This window comes from Phaethon aethereus (genome assembly GCF_964289735.1).
Source record: "Phaethon aethereus genome assembly, chromosome: 1".
Classification (NCBI taxonomy): Eukaryota; Metazoa; Chordata; class Aves; order Phaethontiformes; family Phaethontidae; genus Phaethon; species Phaethon aethereus.
Genome location: NC_138575.1, coordinates 123856833 through 123870410, shown reverse-complemented (window position 1 = coordinate 123870410; position 13578 = coordinate 123856833). Strand labels below are relative to the sequence as shown.

The 13578-nt window shown below is 39.2% G+C and overlaps 1 protein-coding gene across 8 annotated transcripts in view; it reads left to right on the top strand.

The window, feature by feature from the left end:
* The window catches only part of KDM6A (lysine demethylase 6A), a gene marked incomplete at both ends in the record, with an annotated part of 157473 nt that overhangs the window by 78581 nt on the left and 65314 nt on the right, over positions 1–13578 (top strand). For all 8 annotated transcript variants that reach the window (XM_082008578.1, XM_082008577.1, XM_082008574.1 and 5 more), the window contains one exon: positions 6045–6165. In XM_082008578.1, coding sequence (XP_081864704.1) covers positions 6045–6165 — 121 coding nt within the window. The remainder of the gene's footprint in view (positions 1–6044; positions 6166–13578) is intronic.

Genomic DNA, 13578 nt, shown 5'->3' with positions numbered 1-13578 from the left:
TCAGAAACATCTTACAGGACACTGAGATCAGCCTTCCTTGTTGCCCCATCTAGCATACACTGAGGTTCCTCAGTCCAAGGATTCCTTATCAGCTGTAGAAGTTAAGTATTATGTAAAACTCAGTCCTTCAACATTGACACTTTTGTGGGACACAGTCCTGAAAAAAGCCAAAGACTAATGCAAGAGATGATCCAGGCCCTTTTCCTCACATCCATCATGACTAAAGGTATAGACTGCCTGAGGAAAATATTTTATCTCTGACTGGAACTTTTTAGCCCTTCTGCAGCCATCCTTGCCAAAACAGAAGCGCTGCCATTGTTTATTCAATATCAAGAGGTATCTAGAACCACTGTCTGCTTCTGGCTACTTTAAAGTAACCTCACAGCCAGCTCAGTCTGTTTGTACTGCTGCATCCTGGTACTTCTGTAAGCCAGGTTGTTCTTTATGCTGGAATTTCTCCTGCTAGTGTAAGTTTGACTCCTTGGAACAGGGACATGGGAGTTCAGTACAAAAAGCTTTTTTCCCCCCTTTTTTTCCATGAGCATTGTTTTTCACGTACCTACAGGAAAACACACAAAACTTACCATCACCTGTGAGAAGGCCATCACAGTGGACCATTTACTTGAGTGAAGAAGTTTGGGCTCTCTCTTGCCCTTCTGTGGCTGTCATTCTCTTTCATCTTTGTCCAGAAGGTTTTGCTCTTCTCACAGTCATCCTGAAATAGTAAAGCAGCTGTTTAAACTGCCTTTAAAGTACCCAGGTCTACAGTGGAATGTAAACTTTTTTTCAGTAGTCTTATATGCCAACCTTCACTACTGCACACCTTATTCATCTACCCAAGAAACTATTGTTTTATGGTGGTTGCTGTTTGCCTGTGAGAGTGGGAGACTCCTGTGCTGTCAAGGTCTGTTCTTTGCTCCTCTTTGCTTCCTCTATCAGTACTTTTTTTTGTTTGCCAGGGGCAATCTGTTAGTAACACAGTAAGATTTGTCTTTGAGGGGGATATTTTTTTTCTCCCCAGCAGTACCAGATCCTTCAGATGGTTCTCAAGGTGTGTCAGTGGTTGGCAGATCCAAGGAATTGGACTCTTCCACACACAGAGTAGTTGAGCGGGTAATGGGGTGTGTAGGAATGCAAAACACCTAGTGGGGACCTCTAGTGTGTGGGAGCACCCCACCCATGATGCAGACAGCAGCCACTGGACTGCTTCATCAAAGGTAATGTCTGCTCTGCAGACCTCCAGGTATATCAGTACTTTGTTCCATTGTGGCGGGTGTACACCATTTGATGAAATAGTCCAGTAGCTGTGGTTTGCATGAAAAGCTCTGAGATTCACCCAAGTGGCAGTGACATTGGACTGGTAATTGGCAGTCTGTGGAGTTCCTGCTTTGCAAACACCTGCAATGGAAAATCAGGAGGGATATAAGTTGAGAGTAGAAAAACAGCTTTCTTACCAGTAACTTGTGATCCTCAAGGTCCACATCTGTATTGGTGCTTCTTTTCCTGTTCTGTCAGAGTCCTTTCAGCTGGTCTGGTGTTTGTAGTTACCTTCTTAAGGAGGGTAGAATTTGAACACACACTGTATAGATACTGCTTTGTGAAATATTTCTCAGGTTTCAGGTGCCTGGGTCTATATCTGTATTTTTTAGGTATATAAAATGGAAATGTACATGTAGACTACACTTACTAACTGTAATTAACCATTAACGAAGTAGCAATTAACTTTCTATTTTGTTGTCTTATCTTTCTGTGATTGTATATCAAACCACTTCTTGGATTGATGAAAACACATAATATCTGCTAATGCTGGGAAAAAACCTACTCTCAGCTGCTGTTCTAGAGAAATGTTTAATTTGCTGCTCAAAATATTTCACCATTCAACTGCTACAGCCCTATGGACAGAGGAGTTGTAGACTCTAAAAGCATTTCTTAAAATTGCAATGTCCTGACTACTGCTGTATATGTACATTTTGTTTATGCTCAAACCACGATTACGAATTTCAAATAGAGAATTGTCCATCATAGCCTCACATAATTTTCATTAGTGAGGCTATGAAATGATATGAGGCTTAGAATAGGTGGTCAGAAAATTGAAAGAGGTTAAAGAACAAGAAGGTTTCACTCCAGCTGCATCAAGTATTTTTCCTGATACGTTAGAATAATGTTATGTTCTTTTATTTTCTAGGTTCATTCTGATTCTCATGGGATTTTTTTCTAGAAATGTATGAGTTAACTTTTGAATAGTTAAATTGATGCCATTTTATTATATTCTTTTGCCTAGTTCAAAGCTGATTTTATTCAAGGTCTATCCAAGTAAAACCTCCAGTGAAAGTCTTATGAGAGTTCACTAAATGTTTAATATAATCTTCCACTAATTATTATTCAGCTGCTTTCTTCATTTTCATAATGGTAGGCATTGTTGTATAGATGAGTAGGTGGAAAGTATTGATTTTGGAAGTCTTGACTTGGAGGTGATAGATTCGTGTCATTTTTATTTTTCCTGAATTACTGTAGCAGTGCTGTGTAAAATGTAAGCCCAGAGGGTGCTTTTCATCCTCCATAGTGTCTGTTTTCCAGTTCTACTTTCTCATTTTGTTGAGTGCTAGATAGCCTGTCCTGCCTGTTGGTAGAAATTCTCCCATTCTTGGAGAAAACTTTATTTAATTTAAATAAATTCTAGTAGACTTAACCAAAGTTGTTTCTTGCTATGCAGTTCTCAGTATCTTGAGAGAACAAACTGAAAGTTGTCTCTTGCTGAATTTAGACAACTGTTGTTTATTTCTGCAGTATGATTGCTCCCAGCCCTTCATTTGATGATTTATCCTTTGGACTAATGTATGTTTAGTCTGCTGAAGGATTAAAATGAAAAGCTCTGTGCATGAAGGCCAATTAATTAGTGGTGGAGACTAGCAACCTACTTGAGCAAGGCAGTGTGCCATCATCTCTGAAGGAAGCTGTTAGCCTCTTAAGCCAAGTCCAACTTCATATGTGACAGATCATCAAGCTATTAGGTTATATCTGCTCTTTCTGTTTTGGTCAAACCATAGAAGAGCTTTGGAGGAAAATACCCAAGTAACTTGGATGCCTTGGATCCTCCAGACCCATATCTTTCTGGATGTAGGCTTGGGCAGAGGACAGAAGTGGGATTAGGGATGTTCCAGGGCAAAGAAAGATCTGTGCAAGGATCAAGTGACTCCTGCTGTATCTGGAAGGCCCAGCTCGGGCAGACAGATGGGCCAGGAAGGGTTGCATTTACCAACATTGGGCCATGCTGTGTCTCATTTCCGTCGCTAACAAAACACTTGCTCCTACTTGCCACTTCTCATGTCTGCTTCCTTCTGTGTTGTACCAACCGGTATCAAGCCCCAGTGCCATCTGCATTGGATGCTGTTGAGCACTTACAACTGAAATGGATGTCAGTGCAGATGACAAGCAGATGTTTTGCTATTGATGTAGTAAGGGACTGAGTCTGGAGCTCTGGGCATGGCACTGGGAAACAGGCGGCCCCAAAACAAAACTAAAGTTTTTACTGTAGTCCATGTTTTTGATGTGTCCTGTAATCTTGAGTGCATTGCTGTTCTGTTTAAATGTTTCCCATAGGCAAAATTAGATCAATATTAGTTCAGCTGTACTGTAGAATTGCTTGTCTGTCTGTAAGAGTTCGTAAGTAAATGTCTTTTCAGAGTTTGAGTGTTTTATTCTATGAAAATTCTACTGATTATTTAAAATTAGACTGTAGTTACCAAATTAAACATGATCACCTACCACTGGTAGAAATTGTTGAAAACGCTTCCTTTTAGATCACTTCATTTGTGAAATTTTGATTATGTCCTTTTTCACAGAAGTAGTGGAAGTAATTTGTATTTGTTATTGGTGATTGTCATCCTAGAAAAACTACAAATTGCATAACCACTACAGAATTAACACTAGAGTTAAATAAGATGCAGGCCAGTATTTTGAATGGAGAAGATAAAAATACCTGCTTTGGGAAATATTTGGTGTATTCTTACAACATTTTCCCTATAATTTACTGATGTAATTATACTTCATTATAAGTTACCTTTCAGAATTCTCTTTTAGTTCTTATTATGGTACCCAAGGATCCAGAATTTAAGATGTAAGCAGAACACTGACCGAGGAGTTACCTTGCATTTTGAGTGCATATGGATTCATTCTTAAATGTAAATCCATCACATATTAGAAGTAGAAAGTAAGTTGTAAGTGGCAAGTCTTTAACCAAACTCTCTACCAGCGTGTCCATTCCATTGCCAAATCAATGCTCCCTGACTACGCTCCTTTGAATTTTTTTTAACCTTTCAAAGAAATAGTGCTTTTAAAGCATCCCAGCATTTCCTCCTGAAACCATCAGTTTAGGAGTGATCAAATACAAGTGAAATGTACAGCTAGAATACTACTATGTAGCTGTTAGCATGGTAACTGAACAGTGCCTGAAAGAGTACAGAGATTTTTGTTTTGACTTGGTTGACTGGATATATTTTTCCAAGCGTCTATGCAAAGGGGTTGAAAAGCATGCCATTACTTCCTGCATAGATTGTGTCCAGAGGAATGACATCTTGTTCTACAAATTTTCTTCGTCCTTGTACATTTTGGGCTTGTTTGGAAAACTGTGTTGTGCTATAATGTTATCTCAGAGACTCACGGTTGTTGAACCTGACTTCACAAGCAGGTTAGACAAGGGTGAATGGTGTTGCCATGTCATCTGCACAGAGAGAAACCTGAGGCAAACTTCACAGGGGCTGTCTGTGACTAGCGTGTTCTGTGCTAAACATGACAGTCATTTCATGTTGTCCACTGATGATAATTTTACTGGTTTTTAAGTGCTGTGCTTCTCTGAAAAACTGGGGTAGGCAACATTCTTGTTCTTTTGAATGAAAGGCAGCATACATTCAAACTGAATTTCAAAACTGTCCTGAGAGGAATGAAATCAATTTGCCTAAACATTGTGTGACTTTAGGCACTGTGGTAATTCCCGTCCAGCATCCCTGTGCTGCTCCACAGTGGGTACAATTCTCCCCATAGGCTTGCCTGTCATCTGCCTGCTCAGCGTCAATCTCTAGTGTTGCCTAGGATAGCAAATGGGTCTGGGCTCCCTGGCTTAGGTGCTTCAGCTACCCTGAAGTGAGACTGATTCTTATTTCTGTTCCTGTATGAGCATTAGTTTCTTTCTTGTTTCTTCTGTGAAGTTAAATCTATTATCTTTCAGTTGCGTTTCAGCTGCCCTAATTTTATGAGGTTGGCCTGAGAGGCGAAACACTCCATGTTTTTCCTGCTCCAAGATACGGTTGTTACATAGCATTTTTGTTTTAGCTGGTACAGTGCCATCATGAGCAGGGGCATGTGTAGAGAGGATTAAAGGTAAGGAAATAGAATCAGCACCATCTTCACCTACCATGGGAATATGAAAAGCAAGTTACAGTGGGAGGAGGTGGCAGGCTTTTGTATCTGCATTTTCCTGGAGGTAATTGAGTAACTGGAAAGTAATGGAGCAATAGAATTTAGTTGAGTACCTACATGGCGCTAGTGCTAAGAAAGGAAGGCCAAAGTGGAAAACAGAGCAGGTTGGTGCAGTGGGAGATGATGTGCATGATCCCTCCTTCTAGGCCTTCTGTTCTGCTGCTCTCAAGCGTCTGCGCTACTTGGAATCAAAAGCAACCTAGCAGTTGGTTGTGACATGGGTGATCACTGTATTGTTCTAAAGTTGCACTGATTTTGTTACTAATTCCCGAGTCATCCTTTCTGAAATAGCAGATAACGTTACTGTATTTCCTGCAACAAATTAGTTTCTCTAAATTAATAGAAAAGATTAGACTTTCAAATATACCAAGATATCTGGAGTACAAAATTACCCAGTCCTTGAAGAATCAAAAGCCATGCACCAAAAACATTGCATGTAAACCATTATTTTGATATGTTCTTCTGTAACAGTGCTTGCTGATCCAGTTTCTGCTAGTCAACTAAATAACGCTGATTATAAAATAATGCTTCAGTAAAAAATAATGTTTTAATCTGTGTTTTTCTTTCAGGGCAATTAAAGCATTTCAGGAGGCGCTTTATGTTGATCCCAGCTTTTGTCGAGCCAAGGAAATTCACTTGCGACTTGGGCTCATGTTCAAAGTGAACACAGACTATGAGTCTAGTTTAAAGGTAGGTTTAAGTCCTTTCAAATTGAGTTAACATTTGTTACAAGTTGAGTTGCGTCTTAGAACTGCAAGGAATGAATAGGCGTATAGCAGTACCTGTTTTAGAAATAGAAGTGCTTCAGTATGAAGTTTCTTAGTCTAAAGACAGAGTAAGGGTAGGATTTGAGGTGTTTTACATGCTAGGAATACTCAGAAAAGCCCAGCAAAATTGTAGATGAGCACTGGTACTCCAGAAGATCAAAAATTTGGTATAGGGCTCTCGTTAAAATAGTACATTATGGGGGGAGGCTGAGGATGTACAGAAAATCGGAGGAAAAAGAAGAGAAGAATTAGCAGTTTGGGTTTCTTAATGTTCTTTCCTCCTCCCCACCCCCAGCTGCACTACTGTAAACTGGAAGTTCTTCAAAAATTATTAAAAATAGAAAGCTTTTGTGGAAAATAATGTTCTCATGTAAATTTTTTATATCGTTTCTACTTTTCTAGCAGTTAATCATTCTTTTATTTCCTAGTTTGAGAGTCAGCTTCTAAGGCAACAATTTCTGGCTAATTGATTAGAAACGGTTTGTGTTAATGCAGTACTTTGTTTCTTCTGTACTCCTTTAATTTTTTTTTACTGCTTGTGTTCGTTTTCGGTCTCCGATTATAATCTGTCATTTTTGTCTCCCTTCATTCAATATGTTTGCCCATTTTTTTCCTCCTTCCATTTCCTACTCTATCCCCACGTTCTTTCCTTCCTGTCCTCTAAATTTAGGTATGTGTGTCTTAGAAAAAGGAAGTGTTCTTTAACAGAGTTTAACATGCTGGGGAATACAGCAGCAGGGCTGAGAATTTTGTAATTTGTAATTAAGTGTAATTTATAAACACATTTCTGCATATTAATCTCTCCTAAAATTACTGAAAACATTATAAATGTTTTGTTTCCAAGAATCTTGTGCCTTCCTTTTCTGGGCACATTGTTTTCCTGGAAGTTGAATTTGTGAGGCTATCAGAATCACATTGCCCAAGATCTGAAAGAATAGTGTGTTACTCAGTTTTTCAGTATTTGTAATAATGGGAAGCACTTCTCTCAGCAGGCTTCCTTTTTTTATCCAGAGTCCAAGCTTTCACCTACAGAGGCAGGTGGAGTTGGAAATCGTGATTGGAGAGGATGCTATTGCATGGGAGTAGGAAAGATTCAGTGCAGTGAATGGCAAAAGAGAGTAAGGGGTAGAGGTAGATCACTGTGTTGGGAAAGGGATTCTGTGCAAGTCTGGGTGAGCCTATTTCCTTATACTTTGGCACGGATTTAGTATTGGCTGTTGTGATACATAGGGAATAAAAGAAGTGCTGAAGAAGTACATTTTGGTTTTATTTTTAAAGAAGTCAGGGACAAAACAGTAAATTTAGAAGGAGGTAGTAAACTTGTAATCAAGTAGTAGAAAAAACTTCTGCATTTTAATTTTTAATAGAAGATATCGATCAAGACATAAATAATCTTCTCCTGCTGTGCCATGAAATCTGTAATTCCATCACTGAATCAAGTATTTAAATAGATATTATGAGAATTCAATATAAATAATTTACTGTGTTTGATCTTAACAACTTCGTGAAATAAAAAGGTCACTGATCACAAGGATTTTGAGTATAGCAAACTTCTAGTTTTCAATACACCAAAGAAGTGTGTTAAAAACAGAAACAAATTAATCTTTTGTAATGCAGAATTATCATGATTCCATTGCTTTTATGTGTATTGTGATTAAGTCACTTAAGAAAACAAATGGCAGCAACAGAAACAGCTTACCCTGGAGCAGAGTGAAGAACTTCAAAAGGATGATGAAATAAACATGATGGTGTGAGGGGGGTACATTCAGGACAGTTTCACATTGTCCTTAAATCAATGCAACTGCAGGTTGTTGCTAAAAGGTTGTCTCATTTTCCACCTTGCAATCCTGATTGCATTGTTCGGCACCCTCTGCTGCACTGAATTGAGTGATGATAGGACAAAGCTGAATGGCTTTAAACTCAAAGAGGGTAGACTTAGACTAGATAGAAGGAAGAAATTTTTCACAGTGAGGATGGTGTAACACTGGCACAGGTTGCCCAGAGAGGTGGTAGATGCCCCATCCCTGGAAACATTAAAGGTCAGGTTGGATGGGGCTCTGAGCAACCTGCTCTGGTTGAAGATGTCCCTGCTTATTGCAGGGGGTTGGACTAGATGGCCTTTAAAGGTCCCTTCCAACCCAAACTATTCTATGATTCTATTTTTTTTTTTTTCCATTTGCAGACTGAGGTGGATCAGAAGTCTGAACCAGCTCAACTTGAGATTGCCCAATTGCTAGATCCAATGCAAGGTAGATGGTAGGAGTGCGTGAATGGAAAGGAGGGGGTAGAGCTGTCTTATCCCCTTCTGGTGCAAAACATAACACAAAACTCTACTCTGGAATTATCAACTGAAACACCAAAGGTAGAGTTTCTGGTTTGCTTCCTTTGCTTACGGAGGTTGCAATCCTTCGCAGAGAAGAACAGGAGCAAGAAAGAAAAGACCCAGTGGGGCAATCCACTCAGTCTCGGAACAATTTCAGCTGTTTTCAGTTCAGCTCAGCTGTGGATTTAATGTAGAATCCTGAGACTGACCTACTTTGTTTGACAAGAAAACATTATTGATTGAAACATACCGGTTTATACATCAGAATATATCAATTGTGGAATACTTAAGTAGAAGCAGCACAGCAGTAGCTTCTTTAAAAGCCAATCTGACAAATCCCTGAGTTCAGGTTTAAAAAAAACCCTTAAGCCAGAACTCTCTGAGTGACGAGAATGTGAGAGGGAAGTCAGGAAATACTTAGTGAAGAGAACAACGTGAAGTGCTGGTGCAGTGGTTATGCACAAGCATAGAGAGAACAAAATGAGGAAGAAATACAATGAAAGAGTCAGAAAGGATGCTTTCACAGAATGTCTGTCTCGTTCTCTTAGACTGTGTCGTCTCTTCACAAAAGAAAGATAAGTAACCCAAAGTAATGAAAAGACTGTTGTGCTTTTTTTGGTTTCGTGGACCTTTTTAAAAGGATCTAGGATTTTAGAGGATGGTTATGGGATTTAGGATCCAGCCTGCTAGTGACTGACCTTGAGCACAGAACCTTTCCACGGGGCTCTGTATAATGTAATTCATAGCCCAGTTTGAGCTTCCTATTTGACACTAAGGTGTAAAGTGGAAGTAAGTTTACATCTGGTATTCGCTTGTGACTGTTCTGGATTTCACAGATTGTGCCAATGTTGCATTAATGTACTTTGAAATATCATAATATTTTTGATGGTATTTAAACATTCATGTTAAGTCTGTAATCACTAAGAATAAACTACTGCCAACAGATGAGTCATTGTCAGTAAGAGTCTTCAGGCAAAGGGGGAAGATGGGAGTCTGAAGGTCATATATTCCATGTTTTTCACAATTTTAGACCATTAACATAAATCATCTATATTTTATGTAAGCAATTTAAGCACTAAATTAATTTTTACTATTTTAAGATGTTGATCAAGATAATTACTAGAGTGCTGTTTAACAAGCATAAAATCAACTCCGTGTTTTTTCAAAATCAATTACTGCTTTTGTGTGTTTTTAACATTGCTGCAGTTAAGATTTGCAAATTACTATGAGAACCCTTGACTTCTCTGTTACCCTATTGCCATAAACTCTGGCAAGAACATCAGTGCTATTGAAAATGACTTGGCCTTCAGGCTTGCATTTGGCAAGGGGGAGAAGTGGCCCTTCTAGTTGAAAAGAAAACAGTCCTGTGTAATCTAACAGTTAGGGCAGTGTTACCTTCAGAGGTGATACATGAAAGCTGAATTTGCCCGATTAATCAGAAAAACACGATTAATTCCAAAATCAACTAGCAGTGACTTGGGGGGGCAGATTTTATTATTGATTACTATAGGAGCAACATACTATTAAGGTTTACCTCACAGTCCTAACGTTTTCACACTTTACTACATGTCCTGCTGCCCTCTTCATAATTGCCATTTCCTACAAACAACACTAGGAGTACTGTGTTTGATGGTGTTAGCTGTGATGGCACCATGATAATCTGAAAGCAGAATAAAGCAAGATCTTTAGGAATATAATACATCTTTTTATCAGTTTGGTAAATGTAGTTGGAAAAAATGTTCAAGCTTCTGAGTACGTGCCATATTATTTCTGTCATGTCACATGCTGTCCTAGTAATTTTCCTATTTATTGAAGATTTTTTTCAACTTTAGCCTCCTTTTTTCATAGACTTATGTAATCATCCTGTCTTGTGCACGTGTCTCAGTTCTTCTCTTAAGTACTCTGAATCTTAACCAATTTCTAGCAAATATGTCAGAATGAAAGAGATTTCAAAGAGAAGTTCCTAGAGCATTCCTGTACCACATGTTGCCCCAGAGCCATTTGAGCTCTGCAAGGTGAGGATCAGGTGATCTGGTTGGTTTGATCTGCAACAGAGGCACCAAATGACTGGTCATGGGTCTGGTCTGTTGGGACGTGAAAAATTCCTGTGAAGGGGACTGTCCCATCCACACAGGAGTTGCTGTGCATCAGGCAGCCCCGATGCCTCTTGTCCAGGTGGAAGCTGAATGCAGAGCTAGGTAGAGCATGAAGGGGGAGCTTGATGTGTGAGACCACTGACATGCATAAAGGAGAAACTGAGGAAAAAAAGAAAAACTACAGCTTTGGTATTACGTAGTTTAATAGTTGGGTTACATTGGAAATGGCAGGTGTGGGAAACCAGTCTTCCAGCTGGTGCTCATTCTGCTTGGTGGTGTTGAAGTATCATAGTGTGCTTTCAGCAGGGAGTTAGGGCTACGATCCTGAAAGCCCTTTGAATGTAAAACTCAGTTCGCTTCCATTGTTTGCTGACAGACTACTTAAGGGAAAAGAAGAAATGTATTTTTTCATATTTGTTAGATTGATAACACTGAGGGAACGGTGGGTAGGACACTTTCTGGGGGTTTGGTTTTGTGAGGGGATCTTTTGTTTGCTTTTGTTTGGGATTTTTCTCTTGGTGGATTGTTGGTTGATTGTGGGTTTTTTTGTAATGGGTGGTCACTAGGCACTTTGGACATGAGCAGGTTATTCTATGGCAAACCATGCTATATTATGCTTTGGAAATTTTGTTTGGTTTTTAACTATTGCAGATGCATACTGTACCGAGCAACAAAACCCTTAAAAGAATGAAAACTAAATTTCTCATGTTTTGAATTATCCCCCTTTCAGTAGAAATACTGATTCTGCCTTTCACTTTTAGAAATTTCCCCCCTTATTTATATGCAAAACGGCTATCATAGTAGTTTGCTTCAGGCCTATGCTTTGATCTTGCCCATAAATCATCAATTTAAATAAAATTTTAATTTTTTAATTATTTTCTTAAAGATTCTAATTTGTTAGTAATGTTAAGACATACTGCTTATATTAGGATAAGAAAAAGGCTGTAAAAGAGTTAGAAATTTATTGGGAAAAATATGCATGAATTACATGAATATGCATGAAATATAAAAAATTAAATAATGATATACAGATGAACAGCTCAAAGTACTTACAGTCAGTCAGATACTTTTCCATCACTTCTTCAAATAATTCCCCTGTCTGTATATATATCTTTATGAAAGATATTTTTAGCTGCTGCAGCTATTGTATGCCAACATGTAGCTGTTACAGACATATTGTTCATTTTTTATGATCTTTTTCTCAGTAATAAAAATGTATTTATGAAAGTGAAAATTTGTGTTTTCAAGCCTTCAAGTGCTGTTTCACAACCTAGTTATCTTTCATATATGCTTAGGTTGGTAACTTTTAATCTTACACATGTTAAATTGAAACATTATGTATTTACTTTTAATTATTAAAGAAAAAATAACTAGTCAAAATACATACAGTTACGAGAAGTTTTAGTTTCTTATGTCTAGTTTTATGTCTGTAATTCTACCAGAATCTAGTCAGCAACATTTTAAAGTAAAAAACAAAACAAAGGGCTTTTGCTATTGCAAGGTAGATATCCAAGTTTTCAGGCATTTCCCCTAAAAAGCATTTTGTGGAAAGCAAGATGAAATGAGTCAAAATATTATTTTAACAAAAACGTAAGTGGATGGAAAACAGCATCTGGGAATAAAGTTGCTCTCAAAGTCTTTGTAGTTTGCATATGTGTCTGATGGAACGACATATCCAAGAAGAAAAAACGAAAGTTTTTTAATGCAGCATGGCAGTGTAATCAAGCAACTGGTTTTGACAGTGGATCACAATGTCACAATGTCTGGCCTACAGAGTGTTTTCTTTTGTTCTCTCTTACTTTGTTTTGCTTGGGTTTTTGAGTAATTTTGGACTTCTCCTATAAAAGAAAACTGTAGGTGTATTTTACAAATGTCATGATTACAAAGAGGAGTAAATGCTAAAATTTGAATTAACATGCTGTGTGGCATCTTCCGTCATTTGCGGGGGTGGAGGGGGGGGACAACAACAAACCGTGAGAAGAGAGAGAGTTGGCCGAGAAGTTGACCATTCAAGCTAATGATTATTGGTGCTGGCACACTTCCTTCATTTGTGGACCCCCTCCTCGTGGGAGGTGGATCTTGGTCCAGGTTTGTTAGCTGCAGCTTTAACCAAAAGGTTGGCATTCAGGACACGCAGTAATGACTAGCTACGCGTGCTGGCTAGGTAGCCATGGATAGCTGGCAAGGATTGTGCTGTGCTTTCGGGGCAGCCGGGGTGGCTGGGTGGGCTGGAAGCAGAGCTGCAGGTCCTGCCGCAGCTCAGGGCAGTTCAGCCCGGTGGTGGTGCTGGTGATACAGCAGCAGGGACAAGCTTCCAGGCATCCCGTTTCCCTGTGGCATTTTGTTGCTGCTGGCTGTCCTTCGGGCTGTAACGCAGGGATACCTAAATTTTGATGCTGCACAGATAATGATAAAATGTGCAGGCAACGTAAGTATTAAGATAGCCTTGTGAAAAACACTCTGGCATACTGTCTAGGATGTTGATCTTTCTGTTCACAAAGAATTTTTCAGATACAGCTAGTCAAAACAAGAGATTCTCCTGAACGTGCTGCTGTTATTGTGTGTGTATATGACCTTTGTTTCTCCTGCCCTCAAGCAGCTTCCTTTTGCCCTGTCCACTTAACTGTTTTCCTCAGTCTTGAGGGGTGGGTTTTTTTGGTTTTGGAGTTGGTGGGGTTTTTTTGTTTTGTTTTGGATGTTGGACAAAAGTAACTGAGTGTTTACAGTATGCTACACAAACGTTCATCTTGCAAGATGAGTTCGTTCTGAATTCAGAAGACACCGGAGAGCGCGGCAATGAGCTGACGTAGCAGCACATGTAGCGTGTCCTCTCCTGACCCGCTCCCCTGGCCTCAAACATGCCTGGCAAATGGAGGAGGCTTGGCGCTCAGCCACGGCCGATTACGCAAGGCGTTCT